The 17394-nt window shown below is 36.4% G+C and overlaps 1 protein-coding gene and 1 long non-coding RNA gene across 19 annotated transcripts in view; one reads left to right on the plus strand and one right to left on the minus strand.

Moving 5' to 3' along the window:
• LOC141447606 (calmodulin-binding transcription activator 2-like) overlaps positions 1 to 17394 on the minus strand; it is a 171953-nt gene that overhangs the window by 152702 nt on the left and 1857 nt on the right. For 10 of the 18 annotated variants that reach the window (XR_012454469.1, XR_012454468.1, XR_012454470.1 and 7 more), the window contains exon 2: positions 5148 to 5255. Coding sequence is in view for 14 of the 18 variants with exons in the window: in XM_074115327.1 (XP_073971428.1) it covers positions 5148 to 5187 (40 nt within the window). In the remaining 4 variants the exon portion in view is untranslated. Of the gene's footprint in view, positions 1 to 5147; positions 5256 to 10900; positions 11036 to 13468; positions 13593 to 13683; positions 13885 to 17394 lie in introns of all 18 variants that reach the window. The other 8 variants (XM_074115325.1, XM_074115318.1, XM_074115319.1 and 5 more) reach the window with 8 other exon arrangements.
• On the plus strand, positions 6900 to 13457 carry LOC141447613 (uncharacterized). Its single transcript, XR_012454472.1, has 3 exons — positions 6900 to 7485; positions 7564 to 7690; positions 12203 to 13457. It is a non-coding gene; the product is annotated as an uncharacterized lncRNA (long non-coding RNA).

Consider the following 17394-nt stretch of genomic DNA (forward strand, 5'->3'; position numbering starts at 1 on the left):
TATGCTGGGAAGGACAATGTTGCACGAAATATTTGTTTTACAAGTATAATCAAGAGGTTACTTTTTTTGCCGACAATCCAAAAAAAAAAAAAAGTCAAGAAATATCCAGGAGCACTGATGCCATAAATTTAGTTTAATTGTTGCTGGGGTGGGGGCCCACGGTTTCTTTATTCCGGAAGTATCAGTAATGACGAAGTTCGTGTAAGTATTTACATAACACAAAGAAATAATGTTTTAGTTATAGAGGGCGCTGGTCCCCATAAATCTCCAGCAGTGAAGGTTCGTGCAGAAGGAAAATATGTATCTCTGGGGTGGTGTGCGGAAGGGCAAAACAAAATAATATGTGGCCGTCCTCTAGAACTTGCTGGGTGTGCCTACTTCTGGGCCCTTCTGCAGGCACCTCCAGCGACAATGAAGTCCATGGGAGTCAGCGCAGACTGATTTACTAGGGACAATTATGTGTACAAGGCAGCGTCGATCAGAAAAGAAATATTCTGCTAATTTTACCCTCTTTTTTTTCTAAGGAATTTAAAATTTTATCAAATGAATTAGTTGAATTTCAATTTAGTTTTGTGTTTCAAAACAAATCTCTTTGTGAATGGAAGGAAATGATGCAAGACAATCTAGTTCATTAACGACACGTGTTTTGTCTATCAGGAAGCCGTCAGCTGATCAGCAATCTAAGAACTATTTCTGAAAATGATCACATTTGAGCTCTTGGTTAACAGAATTGCCTGGCATTATAGAGCTAATCAGTCTAAAATGGCTATTGGAAGATTAGTTTATGACACTCTAAGTATCTAAAATTAATTAAGTGATTTCTGCCAAGGAGAAATTTGGATTGGCCAGCACATAATCGTAGCCATTTAGGTGAGTGAACTGATTGGACAAGAGACACCTCCCCCCAACACTTATTCTCCAAAAACGTCTTTTTTACTCAAAACTTCCTGCGGCTAATTGAAACTCGAACTTCAAATAGTTGGCGCTATCTTTCAGCAAGAGCCTGATGAAGCACGGTAGATCTTTTCCCAAAAAAATTATGGAAGCAACTATTTAGGAGCTAGAGGTATTAATAATTTTTAAGTAACCAAGCGCCGGACTGGGGCGAAAATATAGCTTCCCTGTCTGCGAGTTAGACTATGGTGGCACGCAAGCACGCCAACAGCGCCCTCTCCGGACAAGGTTATTATTTCTAGTGGAAATGCTCCTGCTTTATGCAAACATCTACTTCTATTCAATATATATAAAAAAAAAATCGATTTAAATAATGACTCAGTTCACATTTTATAGATATTTTTATTTGACAAAATAGTAACGTAACGCTTATTTATTTGATCGCAACGCTAGTGTCTAATGAGTAACGAAATACTTAACACCCATTTCTCTTTTCTCAACTCTTTTTCACAGCTTGGTTGGAGATTCACTAAGAAAAAAATAAAGATCAGATATTCTTAATAAAGGAGAAAACCTTATGGGTTTGAGTAATACTGTTAAAAATGCAGCACTATACTAAAGAAGAGGAGCATTCTACAGTAAAATGGGGTACTGCCCAAATAGATTGGGGCTACTGGATAATAATTAGTAAATGAAGATACATAATTAATCTAAATATAAACTACTTAGATTCACTAAAAATATAAATTTTTCGGTAGGACATTCTCTTAGTCTGAAAACACCGCCAAAGTCCTGTAAGAATGGTTTTCAATTTATTTTGTTTTTTCCTAAGAAATCTAAATCTAAATCGACTCCTCCAAGATGTGTAACTCCTTCGAGTAGATTCCCTAAATTCTGAGTTAGTTTTGGAATGACACCACGGGCTCCGGGCACCATCGAAACATCTGGAGCATCCGAAACTCCCGGTCGTCGAGAAATCCTGAAACTTTTCGATTAATTATTTTTTTTTGTATTTGTTTTTAAATATTAATAAATAATTGTATTATGATTTATAATTTTCAATTTTGTCGAAAGTAACTAAACTCCCGGCAGACGGTTCAATTACCAAAGTAGATGTATTCACAAAGGAACAACAAAAATGATTACATTAGAACCTGTTAATAAATAAGAATTTATACCTAAACCATCCGTTTATCAAATGGAATTGATTGCACTTCTAACTTATCTTGGTTTTCTGTTGATTGTACCAGTTGAACGATAAGCAATTGATCGTATTTATGCATCTTTTAACGGAGAGGCTAAAACTGTTGGTATCACGCGAATGTGACGAATCCCGAGTCCAGGTCTCCCATTAAACGCTTATTCCCTTCCCTTTATACAGTGCTAAAACCAAAGCAGTATTTAGAGCAACAGAATCCCCGAAGCAGAATCATGTATTTGTTATTTTATTGTCTTGTTTTGCAAGATTAACAAGCAAGTATTGTCAAGTCACACTATGCAGAACCGACTCATATGAAGAAAGAAATAAGGTGAAGAGAGCAATTCATTCCTACACCGTAAAAAGAACACACAAAAATAAAACTTTACAATTAAGCACCTTCCTGAGGAGGGATGAAGGCAAACTACCTGCTAAAATAGTCACAACTCCTCGCTCAAGTAATACCCAGAGCAATAACCTCTCAGCTGAAAACTAACGTAACCTTCCATTTGGTTTTATCAAATAGATGGCCAAATAGAAAAACCAATCGCAGCACCACTTTCCTGACAAATTGGACATCTCATACTCAAGTCTAGTTTTAAGAGGGATCGTTCGGGAAAAGATGGCAATAAATCGCCACATTACAAAAAAGCCAAATTCCTTCAATAAACCTTGTACAGTCTTCTTTTACACATTTACCTGTTTAGCCAGTCGTATCTCTTGAATTCTTTAACACAATCTACTAACTATAACATCCCAGATCTTCCCTGTATCCATGGCTAACCTAAAAGTTCATCCAGCCTGAAGTAACTTCATTCAATCAACGTGTAATTAAAATCATTAAAAATATATTCTCTTACGTTTAACCAAAAGAAAAAATAGAAATGATTTTCCATCGTAATATTTTTCAAGACCTGAACATGTTAAAATGTAGATAAATCGTACATTACACAGAAATGTAACTTACAGAGAAGCCATCGCCTCTACGAGAACTAGTTACCTTTAAACTTCTATTCAGAAAAATGATCAAAAAGAAAAATAAGTAATATAAGTATAATAAGTAAGTAATATAAGTACGAATAACTTTACAGAAAGAAATCTAGGAGCCATTTTCGAGGAAGTCAAACATCCATTGAATAAAGAGCTACTTTCGGTTGAGGAAGTTTTCTTCAAACTCGATTTTAGCATGCACTTAACCCTTCTTAGCAGACACAGTACCGTACATTACACTTAAAGGGCATATTAGGTATTATTATTCCACCATAATTATCGCATCAATTTATATTTTTCGATTTTGGGAATCTTAAGTAATTGGCACCATATATATGATGTATAACATTTGCATAAACTTTTGTTTAAAACGCGAGAAGCAGCAATTAAAGATTTCCGGTGGAAAAACAATTTGAAAATAGGTTACGATCATTAAAGTTCTTTCTAGGCAAGAAATAACTAGTGAAATAAAGAAAGAAAATTTTCGCAGTTTCCCTGCTCTACAATGGGCAGTTCAGGATACTCTGCTGGTCAGCTGTTCTCTGAGAAAAGTCCACATTTAGGCAGAACAGAGCACATGAGATGGTAAACATCATCAGCAGACTTCCAGCAACAATAAGGGAAAGGAATATGTAGCAAAGTAGACCAGCAAATAAGCCTTAGTGATGCCATCAAACAAATTAAAAGAGATAAAAATATCTATTGAAGTGGGCCAGGTAGCGGGCTGCCATAAAACCAAGCCTTGGGTTTGTAACATTAGGACGCAAGAATACTACAAGTTAGGTGTGCATAATGTAATGTGTGCAATGATAAATTGCTTGATATTATGTAAACTGCAGGTGGAGCATATAGTGGCAAGTCAATTGTCCATTTCCTGGGGCAGACATGAGAGGGCCAGAGAACTGCCTCTCCTCAGGGAGTCTGCCCAATAAACAGTCTGCAGAGATAATAGAGCCAGACAGAACCTTTTTCTTCTCCATCTCTCATCCTTTGCCCTCGTCCTACCATCTTTCAAAATACTCTCCTTGTGCCTGTGCAGACTGGAGTCTCGGCTCAGTAGGTGATTGTTGATTCAGCGGAGGAGCTGCACGTAGATAAAGCAGTCTTTACTGGGCACACAGGAGACCGGTCTTGTCATTCTATTGCCATACTGGCCACGTGCCTTGCCGCCTCCCTCGCCGCCTTCACAGTACCATTTGCCTTCTTATTTATTTACTATTTCATCACAACAATCGATTACGATCCACGAGGGAAGTGCGACGGGGCTTGCATGTATCGGCCAACAAGTTATGCTAACATAAAAGTTAAAAAAAAGCAGGTAACCAGATTTTTGCCCAACACTAATATTTGAAGGATGATTTTGAAGTTTGGGCAGATGTTCTCATACGGTTTGAACGACACCAGCTGTGATATTACTTAGGTGCAATTAGAAAGCGAGGCCCAATTGCTAGAAACATCATCTCTTTGTTTCCTTTCTTAAAGATCTCGAAGAGTATTTTTTAATGTAAATTATATTTTGGATCGATCGCAGGGTGCCCTTGTTTCCTCGAGTTCCAAAACCAAAAAAGGAATAAACAAGGCAGCCTATTTATTTGGAGGAATCAGATGGTCTAAAGCAATGGTTCTTAACCGGTGTTCCACGAATATGGTCCAAGTGTTACGCGAAATTGCAATTTTAAATGTATTGAAAATTAGAAACTTAGGAAAGATGGGAAAACAAAAAATTGTTCCTTTTTTTTAATTTGAGTTTTCCACTACCAAAGCTGGCCGATCTCTTTAAGTCATAGTCTTTTACAGCATTTTTCCAGTGGAAGTGAATTAGTGATGGGCAAAATCGTTCATTTCAATGAACGAGTCGTTCATTTTCTTTAAAATTTTAATTATTTCATATATCTTTTTTGAAAATTATATTCGATTTTTTATTATTCATTAATTTTAAGTTCTTGCTAAATATCGAATTTCAATTTTTTTAATATTAGTGTTCCGCGAGAAAAATATATACATAATTGTATTCCGCGTCTTTGAAAAGATTAAAAACCACTGGTCTAAACACTTGATTACTTACTGGTTTTTAGGTTGATACAGACGAGAGCTGAGGTGGTCATTGCTGGATCACAGGCCTGTCAACCTTCTCGACCAAACTGCGCTCCCGGACTGTCGCCTCCCCTTCATCCTGCCAACAAATACATAACAGTCAATAAAGATTATCTGGAATCGAGGTGAAGGGAACATTTCGAATCAAGAAAGAAAGGAAGAAGAAACAAAATTTTGATTGTTAGCTTGTGCTGCTTCAGTGGAGTTTAGGATTTTGAGCTCGCTATTAAGAGCAGAATTGGAGACATGTAATGGAACATCTTTAGTTTTAGGATAGTCAAAATTCTCTGTGAATTCGACCGACGAACAGTTACAAGCCCGTAAGTCCTTAATAGTTTGAATACACTGTCGAATATTAGTGTTTTGTCCCAGTTTTGCTAACTTCTAACATCTGCGTATTAGTAGCAGTAGGTGTTTGTTCATTTTAGGTCGTTTCAGCTTCCCATAAATTTAATTTAAACTCCCAAAACAAAACTTCTAATTCTTAAAGAGTCTGTTTACAGAAATTTGCAAATAACTTCGTCTGTTCGTCGGAACTTGTGCTAAAGAAACATTCAAAATCAAATTTCATTCACTTTATAAAAGGCCAGGGAATTCAGATCTAACGGATTCATGTTCCTCTTCCAATCTTTAGAAATACCAAGAAATTGACGACATATACATATTTAAAAAGACATGATCAAATATTAATAATAATTTAACAAATTAAAAAAGTCAATTAAAATAATCAATAAGATGGATGTTAAGAAATAAGAAAGAAAAAAACAACTTAGAGATTGTAAAGTTTTACAGTCAAAAAGAGAATGTAGCAAAGAATCCTCACATAACAGAGAATAACCTAAACAAATATTATCACAATCAAATACATTTATTAATACAAGTGTGGATGGTAAGGATTTTAGAATACCTGAATAAGTAAACGTTATTCCTTCATTATTTTCCACAAAATCCTTATCATCCTAATCAATGCAAGAAATAAGGTACGTATAATATGGCTCAAGACTACATACTGCCTTACTGTACTCAGTGAGTCATCTTAAGAAATGTCAGGCTGAAGATGACCTTGTTAGGCTGAAATGTGTTCAGGATGAATGAAGAAAATCATAGAGGAATAACGTCAACTAATTCAGGATCAGTTTTCACTATTTTTTTGTTTCTGGAACTATATCTGAGCAGAGTTTTGTACTAATTAATAACATTTGTACATTTATTCATATGTAGAACGCAGAGGTTATTTACTGAAGAAAATTCTACCAGCATCCTCAGATTTACGAACATTACGACACAGTTGGTTTAACAATAAAATTTACTTATAAATTTGTACGGTAAATAAAAATTTTATGAGGTATCCCTTAAAATATTCAAACAATAAATTTAAATAATTACTGCATTACTGAATTCTTCTCCAGCAGACTTCATGAGGACTATGTTATACATAAAATTGCAATAATTAAAAAAGCATTTTTAGGAACAATTATAATTTAAAATAAGAATTGATATAAATTATAATCCTTATTGGCGACGAATAAGTTTTATCCCCATTTTAGGAAGTCTTACTTCCAAACAGAAACATTTACAAAAATTTGGTGCTGAACGTTGGGAGCTTGGTCAATACTAGAGTAACATTTCACACGTCTACTTAACATAACAGCCTCCGCACTTAACTCACATAGAAGCGTAATCACTCTATAATATTGACCTTTGATCTTGGCCGCCATAGTTCTCTCCACAGTACTGAAACATTATTCCACCCTCCTATTCATTCGAACAATGAAAATTTTATTTCCATCTAACAACTGGAGGCCAAAGAATCTGGATCTAACGGATTCATGTTCCAGTTCCAATCTTTAGAAATACCAAGAAATTCACGACATAATATCAAATATTAATAATAATTTAACCAATTAAAAAAGTCAATTAAAATAATCAATAAGATGGATCATAGCAAATCCTTGTTCTGCATTTTAAGAAGCACGAAACGGTCGACTGGTTCGCCCAACTTTTGTGCAATAGTTTGGTAGCACGTCAGGAAATATTTATGGATCAAGTTAGCATATGTAAAAAGAAACATATGTTAATTTAGTGAAGTACTTCGGGGAAGGAAATATGAAGAAGAAACAAGACAAAAACTGGCCCTGTACATATGTGGCGATATCTGGCCATTTTGGGCCTGCAGAAGATGGACTACGGCAAGTTTGTGTCTGCAGTAACAGAGCGCCGCTAGTCTTCTGCCCCCCCCCCCCAAGTACATCGCCAATCTGGAACTCCAGCACAACTGGCCGCACTTTTTCAAATACACTTCACTTCCAGTGAGTTCTGTTCAAATTAATTAGCTGTTAAGTTTCTAGCCAATAACAAGCATTACATATACACTCCTAATTCCATAGGTTTACAAAAAAAAAAAGAAGAAGGTTGGAGCGTTTTTGGAAACATTGATCGCCACGTGACAGTCTCCTGATGGAGCCAAAAATAACAATATAATGATGCAGCATCCATTAAGTTCTATTTATTGAGGTATTCTGGAAACATAAAGAGATAAACATAAATATATTTTATAAAAACCGCTTTTTCGGACTCAAAATGCAAATCTGATATGATTGCGATAATGTTCTTATAAGAAAGCAATAAATGTTACCTATCTTGTCAAAACTAACTCCTAAGAATATTCCTACCTAATTCCTCCCATAAGATCATCGCTCATAGGATGGATAACAAACATCCAGGTGTGAAAGTACATCCAGAAGAAAATCAGAGGGAATGGCGAGATCATCTAAAATCAGTAGGAGGTCTCTTAGACCAGCAGGACGAGTCTGCTGAAGAATCAAGTCTGGCCGAAAAAGCGGCAAGAGTAAATGTTTAAGTAAGTAAGAATGCAGTTTATCAGCGAGGGCGCCGTCGCATCCGCTTGCAGTTGCAGTGAAAAGCATCGTTATCGCCATCGCATGCACATATATGGCCAATTACCTCGCTCTGTGCCGGCCTTGGACTGTATAAATAATTCATTAACTAGGAGATAGATCCTGGGGTCTGGGATGACCAGAACCGAACTAAATTACACCTCAGTTACATTATTTACAGCAGAGTGATATATTGGGACACTCTGTGCTTCGCCAGCTCCTCATGCCGTCCCTTTTGAAAGGCAAATTATGAATTGCGCGTTCCGAATTAAACATTGCTTCTCGCACAGCCGTTGCTACTTCTTCATCTAAACTACGAGTACATGTTTCCATTAATTATTTCATTACTACGCAGGTGCTCTGTCTACGGCCGCCACAACTTTCATTACCTCCCCCGCCTCTAGCCACCCTTTCTTCGGTCAGCTCTTAAGTATTCCACATCTCTCGTCAGAGAGCGGCCCTTGTAGCGTCTGCCAGCTCGGCATTATTTAGACTCATATTGTGGCCAAAAATCCGGATTTGAATGGTTTGAATTAATTAAGCATGGCATTCGCTGTCATGAACTGAACTTCATCAGCAGAAATAAGTTCCACGTCACCAATCCCAGTAACAATCTCATCCACCATGCCAGTCTTCCTTAAACGCTATCGTGCTACTCTTTCAAATCCTTCAGAGACAAGTTGTTAAACTCTCTCAGGTATTGCATCACCCACTCTGTACAATCCTCAATATCAAACCCCAGAGCGGATGTTTCGGATGTTTTCCAGTAATCGGGAAGCCACTCGCTAGGTTCTTTTAATGCGAATTATTTGTTAAAAAAATATATTTATAGGTAATCCGGATGAAAATCTATACTTCTGGAACATCTAAAATTGTTCAATCTATGATTGTCTTCATTAATATCCATTCTGCGAGAACGCTTAAAACGTACTGAATATTGTCTAGGATAGGTCCACATTCACTTTCTGGAATTAGGATGAGGATGTTCATGTTTATAAATCATGAAGTAAGCAAGTGAACGCGTCTCTCGCCCGATTCTCGTTTGGTGAGTGGCAATTAAGCTTCTCTATCTATGGAGTGCGAAGGGTAAATATTTAATAGAAGATAAGTCCGTAATTAGATTGAAACGGTACTTTAGGGAGAAGTACCTTTAATCGAAATGTTCTAAAGACCTCTTCGAGGTGTAAAAGTATTCGCCCAGCCTTAGCCCTTCTTTAGCCGGGAAAACACATCATTGAGTTACAGGACAAGCTGGCGCTCTTCAGTTTCGATAAAGGTGGAAGATAATAAGGGCGTTTAACTAGGAAAAAAAAGGAAGATAATTGCGGGTATTTTGATGGAGGGAAGAACGTGTTGTGGGAACAGTAACACTACCAATACTAAGTAGTTTTTTTTTTTTTTGCGGGAAGTGTTAATAGCGGCAGAGCAGACTGACTGGCACTCCCCGCGTGTTCGTCAGCACCAGGGTACCGACAGAGCCAACAAGCGGCGGGATGTTTGGACAAGCTGCCCCAGTAAACAAGCGCCCCCCACCTCCTCTCAGCGCCATGATTTATTACTTTCCTTACTTTTTTAACTTGCTTATACCTAAGGAAAATAACCAGCGAAGCAAATTGCGGTCTAGTACTAATACTCCAGTAGAATGGAGCAATTCTCACAATATTTACTTTCCAAAAGGCAGGAAGTAGCTCCTCTCACTCGCTCCAAATTCAAGTCTTTCCTTCAATTCCGTGACTGTGATGTGTCACGAACCGGGCTAGGTTTCAGAGTTAGTTTAACTGGGATGCTTGCTACCTAAATTTGGACCGATGTGACAGTTACCTCTTGGGCGTTTGTTGGGAATTCAGTGTTTAGGTATGCGTTGTAGCGAAGTATTGGTGACTATTCCGAAACTAGACCCTCCACGTCTTTAAGGTGGAGATACAGGTGCTTAGGGGAAATGATGAGATAAGCGGGTCTACCAGTCAACGTAAAATGGGAGTACTTCCGATTAACTGCAGTCTAGAACTAGTACCAACCAAGAGTCCTTCCGAACATAACTAACCTTTTGTCTGCTTTAGGGCACAATAATGTTTGTAAATTTGATTAAAAAATAGAATAAGGAACAGCCTCCATATCCTGTTTGACTGCGTTGAAACCACTACCTAGTAGAGTAAGATCTACAACACCTTAAATTCAAAGGAGATCATACACAAAAAATTCCAAAACCGGAAATATTCGTTTAATGCCTATTGATTCCGTGTTTTATTACAAATTAGTATGCGTGTGAGCGACATAACTCTAAAACCGAAAAACGCAAGAAGTAAATACCTAATATTTTGTATCAGAGTACCCCATATTATTATTTCTTAAAAAAACTTTAATACAATCCAAAATTTGACCTTGACAATAAATGAAGCCGTAATATTACGAATTTCATTCACTAGACACTAGCCGCCTCCACTGTCTAGTGACATGATGATTGAAAAGCACGTCTTGCGGAAGTATATATATGACCAAGCAGTTCGAATAGATCAACTTGCGTGTGAACTGTATAGGTAAATTCATTTCCGCTGGTTCCACCAATGCCGGCTCACTAAAGAATACTATTTTATTTAACTACTGTTCATAAATATTATTTGTAAGCGGTTCAAATATTTTATACAACATGGCGAAGAGGAACGCCTCGTAGGTGGTGTGATAACAGGAGATAAATTTAAATATGCCGACACATGTAGGCTGCTGACGATAAACAACTCATTGCATGCATGCAGCAGCCTAACATTGCTATCGCCGTATAATGACGTGGTATACCACCCAAATTTATTTCTTGAGTTTACTTACTAACCTCCTTCTAGGAAGAAAAGACTACGAATATCCCTAAGATTTTAAGGATTGAGTTCTCCTTGGAAAGACTGTTTTGAGGCCCGGAAAATGGATTCTTGAGAAAAACGTCTATATCTTATAACAAACAACTGCATAACTGTAACAGAAATCAGATCAACCTTTTAATGAGGAGAAGAGCTCTATTTGCTTCACCATACTTCAATACAATCCAAAAATTTAAGTCAAATAGCTTGCTCCACATTCATAAGACCATTATGAATTCTCCTACACACTTATACATCTATACTCGAGTAAAATATGAATTCCAAGTTCGCACCAGAATGCAGGTACGAAAGTCATGCTTTAGAATTAACGTTTTCTCAATAAAGAAAAACTTACTCAAAAACTAAGCATTTCCCCCACTCACAAGTCTGCACTCATAACTACAATAACCTCCTGCTTCTCTATATTTGATTTTACAATTTATTTATTTTTAATTTAAAAGGCGCTTAAACAAATCCTAGAGCTTGGAGTCATCAGTGGTTTGTGTAGTTAGTTCCTCCAACCAGCGCTAGATGGTAGAAGCGTGCAGTATTGTTAGTAAAATTTTCTACAGAATATTCGATATCTCCATTCCTATTCTAGTTCTAGTCAGAAGAATACTGTAAACCTAAGAAGCTCCTAAAGAATTACTGTCAAGTAATTTTCAGCAAATTATTAATTTTGTCCTAATAGGATGCTATGCTAAACATCTCTACCCAAAATTCTATCACTGACCAACCGGTATTTTAAGAAATTTAATATTTTTACATTCTTTCTTACCGTGCATTGAAACCGCGTCACACTCTACACTACGTTCTTAGCGGAAATACATGTTTTGAAGTCAATCACCCACTTTCAATTAATTACTTAAACCTGAACAATTAACGTAATTAAATCTAATTAAGATAAAAAACAAAATCTAGGAAACGAGTTAAATGAACATCATTGTTAACGAATTTGCTAGAAAGCTCTTTAATGCTCCTAGAGCTTTAATGTTCTAAGAGCAAAATGTTATTTTCTAACTCATTTGCTTACACCAACCGGGCTGATACATTCTGATACATTTTTACAATTAGAGGTATCGGCTTCTGGTGAGCTTAAATGTTCGCTTGCTTTTACGTGTAAAAGAACCTTTACACGTACAGCTGTTGTAAAAACAACACAGATTGCTGTAGACATTAATTTTTTTTGCTTCAGCCGAAGCTTTTAAATACCAAATATTTCGAACTAGACACTTCTACTTCTTTTGTTCCAATTTAAGAAAATCTATTTTATTTTTAAGGCGCTTCAACATCTGAGGTCATTGAGGCGTCCGAAGCATCTTCCACTGCCGGCTTCCGTGTTGTCAACATACTTCACCATCGGACAGTGAGCTGTAAGAAGCTCCTTGGAAGAGGTAAACCTACGGGATCAGCATTCGAACTCGAATTTTCACATGAGATAGTTACCAATCATTTTTTACTCTTAAAAAAAAAAAGTGAAGAAAATATGTTTAGTTCTTACTAAAGGCGGCCTCACACTAAAGACTTTGTAGTCGGCCGAGAGTTTGATCGTTATCGGGCTGGAAGATCGATTTCTCCGCCGACTAGTTGGAAGAGGAGTATACACACATTTTAGAGATTTCAGGACTCGTGTGACTTTAGCTTCCCTGCAATAACCAATGCTCTCATTTCTAATTTAAAGTAGCTAACAGTAAACCCCAATCATTTCGCGGAAATGATACATTGGGGCCAGGTTATCCAATCCCCTCTCCCCTCTTCTATACTACTTTAAAATCCATTTTAATAGACACAAAACTCCAGCAGCTGACCCTTAGATTTTCTCTTCCTAGGAGCTTCTTACAGCTCACTGTCCGGTGATGGACAGTGTTGTCTGTAACGAGAGAACACTGTCCGGAGGCCGGCAGTGCACTGGAAAAAGCTCCGGGCGCTAATAACCTCAGCTGTTGATGCGCAAAAAAAAAAAAAAAAAAAAAAAGACACAAAAAATTAAAATAAAAAAAGATCTATTGATCTACATGAGCACATATTCACTAACTAAGTGAAGAAATAATAACCACCAAATCTGGAGGAATTTTCTGCAAACCATCTACAAGTTTACCACCATATTTATCCCTTGCTAATTGTCCATCAGCGGTACGACCGTAATTACACCACATTGGGCACAGTAGAGGGAGGCCTATTCATCTCCTCTCACGATTTAGTCGGTTGGTGAGATCGTTCGCACAAACAGCTTCATCAAGAGTAAATTGTCACGCATCTTTTATGTCTTCAAGGAATCGTCCATTCTTTTTGAATATCTATTCGGGCAACTTTCAATCAGTAAGTTTGTACACCTGTAGGACACCAGTACCTAAATCAAACCAACTAAACTATTGGCCAACTGAACGTCTGCAGCGTGCTACCTTAAAATAAATGCGACTTAAAGAATTTTCTGGCTAATTCAATGTATTAAACTGTCTCTCCCAAAAGTTAGTTTATGTAACAATATTTAAAATTTGAAAACAAGAAAATGTATATAATTATTATTAAAATTAAATAAACATTACCAATTACTTTTTTTAAAGTGTATTAAATCCTGAAGAAAAGAACTTTTAATCCAATACAGCTCAACACGTACATAGCTCGGCCAAATTATCAACACAGCAGCAAAAATAAAGCACACGGCGTAATCTGCAAAAAGTTTTTCTCAAAAAAATAATATGTTTAATATAAAACACGAGCTTCGTTGCTCAAAACAAAATATATAAAACTTCTACTTTACTTTTAAGATCTGCTTTATTATAGGAGTCTTATAATCGATTCTTTTTTTTACATAAGAAGCTGTATCATGTGTTGTTACCAGTAGACACCAGCCGACGGTATTATCCCAGGAGACTTTGGGAGATGTCATCAGACCGGAAAGGAGGATTCACTGCTTTTGATACTAGTGATCTTCTAGAGTTGGCACAGCGCCACCTAGCACCTGTATCATGAATGTTGGACTGTTGATATCTTCTTTCTGTAATAATTTCATTGAATTTCTGGTTGCCTAGTTCCTCGCCGAAGACAAAACGAAAACACTGAAACCAGCGAGTCTTTTCGAAAAGATTACTCAGCCCTCAATTAAACGTAATATTTTGCTTCTTTTATTAATTAGATTTTCCTTTTAAATCAATAATAACTTGCTACATTTTAATAACCGCTACTAAGTCGGGCACTATCGTGTGTAACGTAAGCGGCTATCATGTACATCAAAATGATTCCGTAAGAGTAAGGCCATTTCAAAGAGAATATCGTTGCAAGAAACGCGGAAGTACTTCCTCGCAGGATATTCTGATTTTAGTAACATTTAAATTTAATGCGAACCATGCGCAGAAGGAGCCTACATCTAACAACTCCAAACCCAACTATACAACAGTTTCTTTCAATGATTTTTGTAGAAAACTTCATCGTTTTTGGTGACTGACTCTTTCATTCAAAAGAAATAAAGATTATTGCCAATTCCAGTCATAAGTTATTTCATTGTCTCATTTTTATCACATTAAAAAGTGAACTTAACTTTTAAGTAGTTACATTACAATTAAATTTATAAAAAGTAATACAATATTTTGTCAAATTTGGAAATCTAACCAACATAAAAAATGATTTCTTCTGAAACAAGGTAGAATTATTCCTTATTTGATTTTATTTCTTGAATTATACTATTTACTTATTAAATCTTATAAAAATTTAAATTGATATCCCCAAAAAAGTAAATTTGCTAAATGGGAACTTGTACGCATGAATTTATCAGCAATTGGTTGTGACCACGTGTAAAATAAGAACTATTGATGCAAAATGGAAACAATAGCCGAAGCTGTATCAATCCTAAAAGGAGACAATTAGGAGATGTGAATAACGGCCGGCGCAACTCATAGAGCGGGGGCGCAAACAGCTTTCCTTCTAATCGGTTTCCCACTGCTAACTTAATGTCTGGCATGTGTTAAAAGGAAAGCATGTGCTGTCCTCGTAAAACTGGGTAAAATCGCGTGTTGTTGGTTTCTTCTAAGCGCGTTCCCATCCTGGAGGCTACGCCCTTATTTAGATCACCAACAACAATTTTGGCTGTTCGCCCATCGTTACCAACTCTAAATTTATTGGTTTATTAAAAAGTGTGTATTTCATGAAATGTTTTCTTTGAATTCTTATAGAAGCATTTTTCCGTAAAATCTGCTCTGTCCCATCAGAAAAATAATAAAATGGCCGTTTGGAGCGATGTGCAAGGTGACATTTCTGGCACCTGGAAGGTAGGCAAGCCTTCAGTGTTTCACCCACCATCCGAGACTATCAAATCCACCTTAACTCTGAACATTGGACGACTACATAAATGCTGTCACAATGAAGATACCAACTATACATATCCGATAATCCAACCTAAAAAATCATTTTTTGGGGAAATAGACCAACTCTGGCATTAATTTGAGCCAATTGTTAGGTAAACTGGTCGACATAACAATAAAACTGGCTTTCACAAAGAAAAAATCCAGACTTGCGGAGACATCTTCTGTTCTCAAGCGACTGTAATGTTGTACTTCTCTCCAGTTAAGTTATAGTTTCTGGAAAACAATGAATAATCCATAAATTGAGACTTTATAGTAACAGCGAAAGTTTCTTTCCTTATGCACAATTTTAATTATCCTGGAATCCCTCCATCTTGCGAGTTAAGTACTTCAGATAAATAAGAAGTTAGTTAGAGAGAGGGGGAGGAAAAAAAACTTTAATAAATAAAGCCCATGTTGACGGGTGCTACCTGGCACTGCTAGCCTCAGCGCGTCACCCGTTAGGGGCGCATAGTTTTCTGAATAATGAGGCGTCACTTGTTTGCAAATTCTCTCCTCAAATATAACCATCAGTATGAAATATCACGACACAGAGCAGAACTTCGCTTTGAAATTAGAATTTTGCCCTTAAATTGATAAATGATGAAGAAAATGGAAGGAATTAAAATAAATTATCTATCTTAAGACTTTAAGAATGAAAACAAAACAAAATTTAATGGCACGAACACCCACTTAAGATTTTGAACATAAGTCAGTTCAGTGAAGTGAGACTTCCAATTTTGAAATGCTTTAAAACATTATTAGAAAAAAAAAAAAATGTAATCCCCCGTTTTTAATAAAAATATGCCGAACTGTACAGAAATGGAACAGACAAACAGAGCCTTATACTCGTACCTAAAATGGTACATTAGAGGAATGGAATATTCACGTCCTTTCACAACAGACACCTCAGTTAAATTAAATAAAATTTATAGACCAATATTCGTGCTATGAAATTACATTAAGAAAATCGTCAGAGCCATCTTTGGGACAAAGATCCCAAAAAAGTGAGTCATCTATTCAAGAACTTGACGCTTTCACTTTCGGGCGTGGAATTTCCATCAAACACGAAATTTTAGCAATGAACCAAAAAATTTATAATCCACATAAGAGTTAAAAAATTAGCAACAAATATCAAGAAAAGTACATTCTTTTCGTAGATTTTAGCCTACCTATCTAACACGTAATTTTTTAATATGTCTGACCAGTTTTGGATTTTCTTTCATTATCAGAGATTAATACTTTTAGTTTTAGAGAATTCGACTTCTAATAATACTTTTGTCACACACTTATACTTGCTGATTTGATTTTAGCGTGCTAACGATGAATAAAATCAACGATATTACCCAGCAATTGGGACGCACAGCCATATTTCTAACAGCCTCTACTATGTTAGAGCTACAATTACGGTGAAAATAAGAAATTTTTACAGATTAATAAACATCTATTCATCTCAACACTTGGTTTGTATCGAAATGGAGATCCACAATGCTCGGGTTTTCAGGAGAGTCTCCCGAAGGAAACCATACTCAAATCTTTGTTTGTGCTCAATTTGGCAGAGAGCAGCTTTCGGGCGCCATTATTGCCTTAAGTGCAACTCTACCTATCAACTTACTGACATTCATTTTGAACTAGCGAACAAAATTAAGCATTTAGTTAATAGACCCTTAATACCTTCGTCATGTATCTTTTACAGCAACAGGCCCTATTAAATAATCATTTAGTTGATTGGTCATCCAAAATCAGTGAAAATAATTACAATAATCTACTATCAGCACACTATGTTACACATCGCGCAGTACTTAATTCATAACGTTTAGTCACCCCACTGCCTAACCCATGTAACAATCATCATTTGAGATAGAAAAAAATCTGTTTATTGAGGAAAATCGATAAACTTGGGTGGGAGCTTAAAAGATAAGTTAAACCGTCACATTTCATGTTGGAAGTGACAATACGTGCTTATTTTTAGTCCTATTTCTTTTGATTATGTTAGGGCTTACAATTTAGTTGATTCATAAGACAGTATGTTATTCAACGTAGCAAGAGTGTAGGCACTTATTGTTAGACGGTGCCTTCACGCAGATTTTGCCTCATCTTTTCTTTCAGAATAGATATATTCTTCCTGAAGTATT

The sequence above is a fragment of the Rhodnius prolixus genome, unplaced genomic scaffold, assembly GCF_049639745.1.
Source record: "Rhodnius prolixus isolate KJV_2025 unplaced genomic scaffold, Rpr scaffold_7, whole genome shotgun sequence".
NCBI lineage: Eukaryota > Metazoa > Arthropoda > Insecta > Hemiptera > Reduviidae > Rhodnius > Rhodnius prolixus.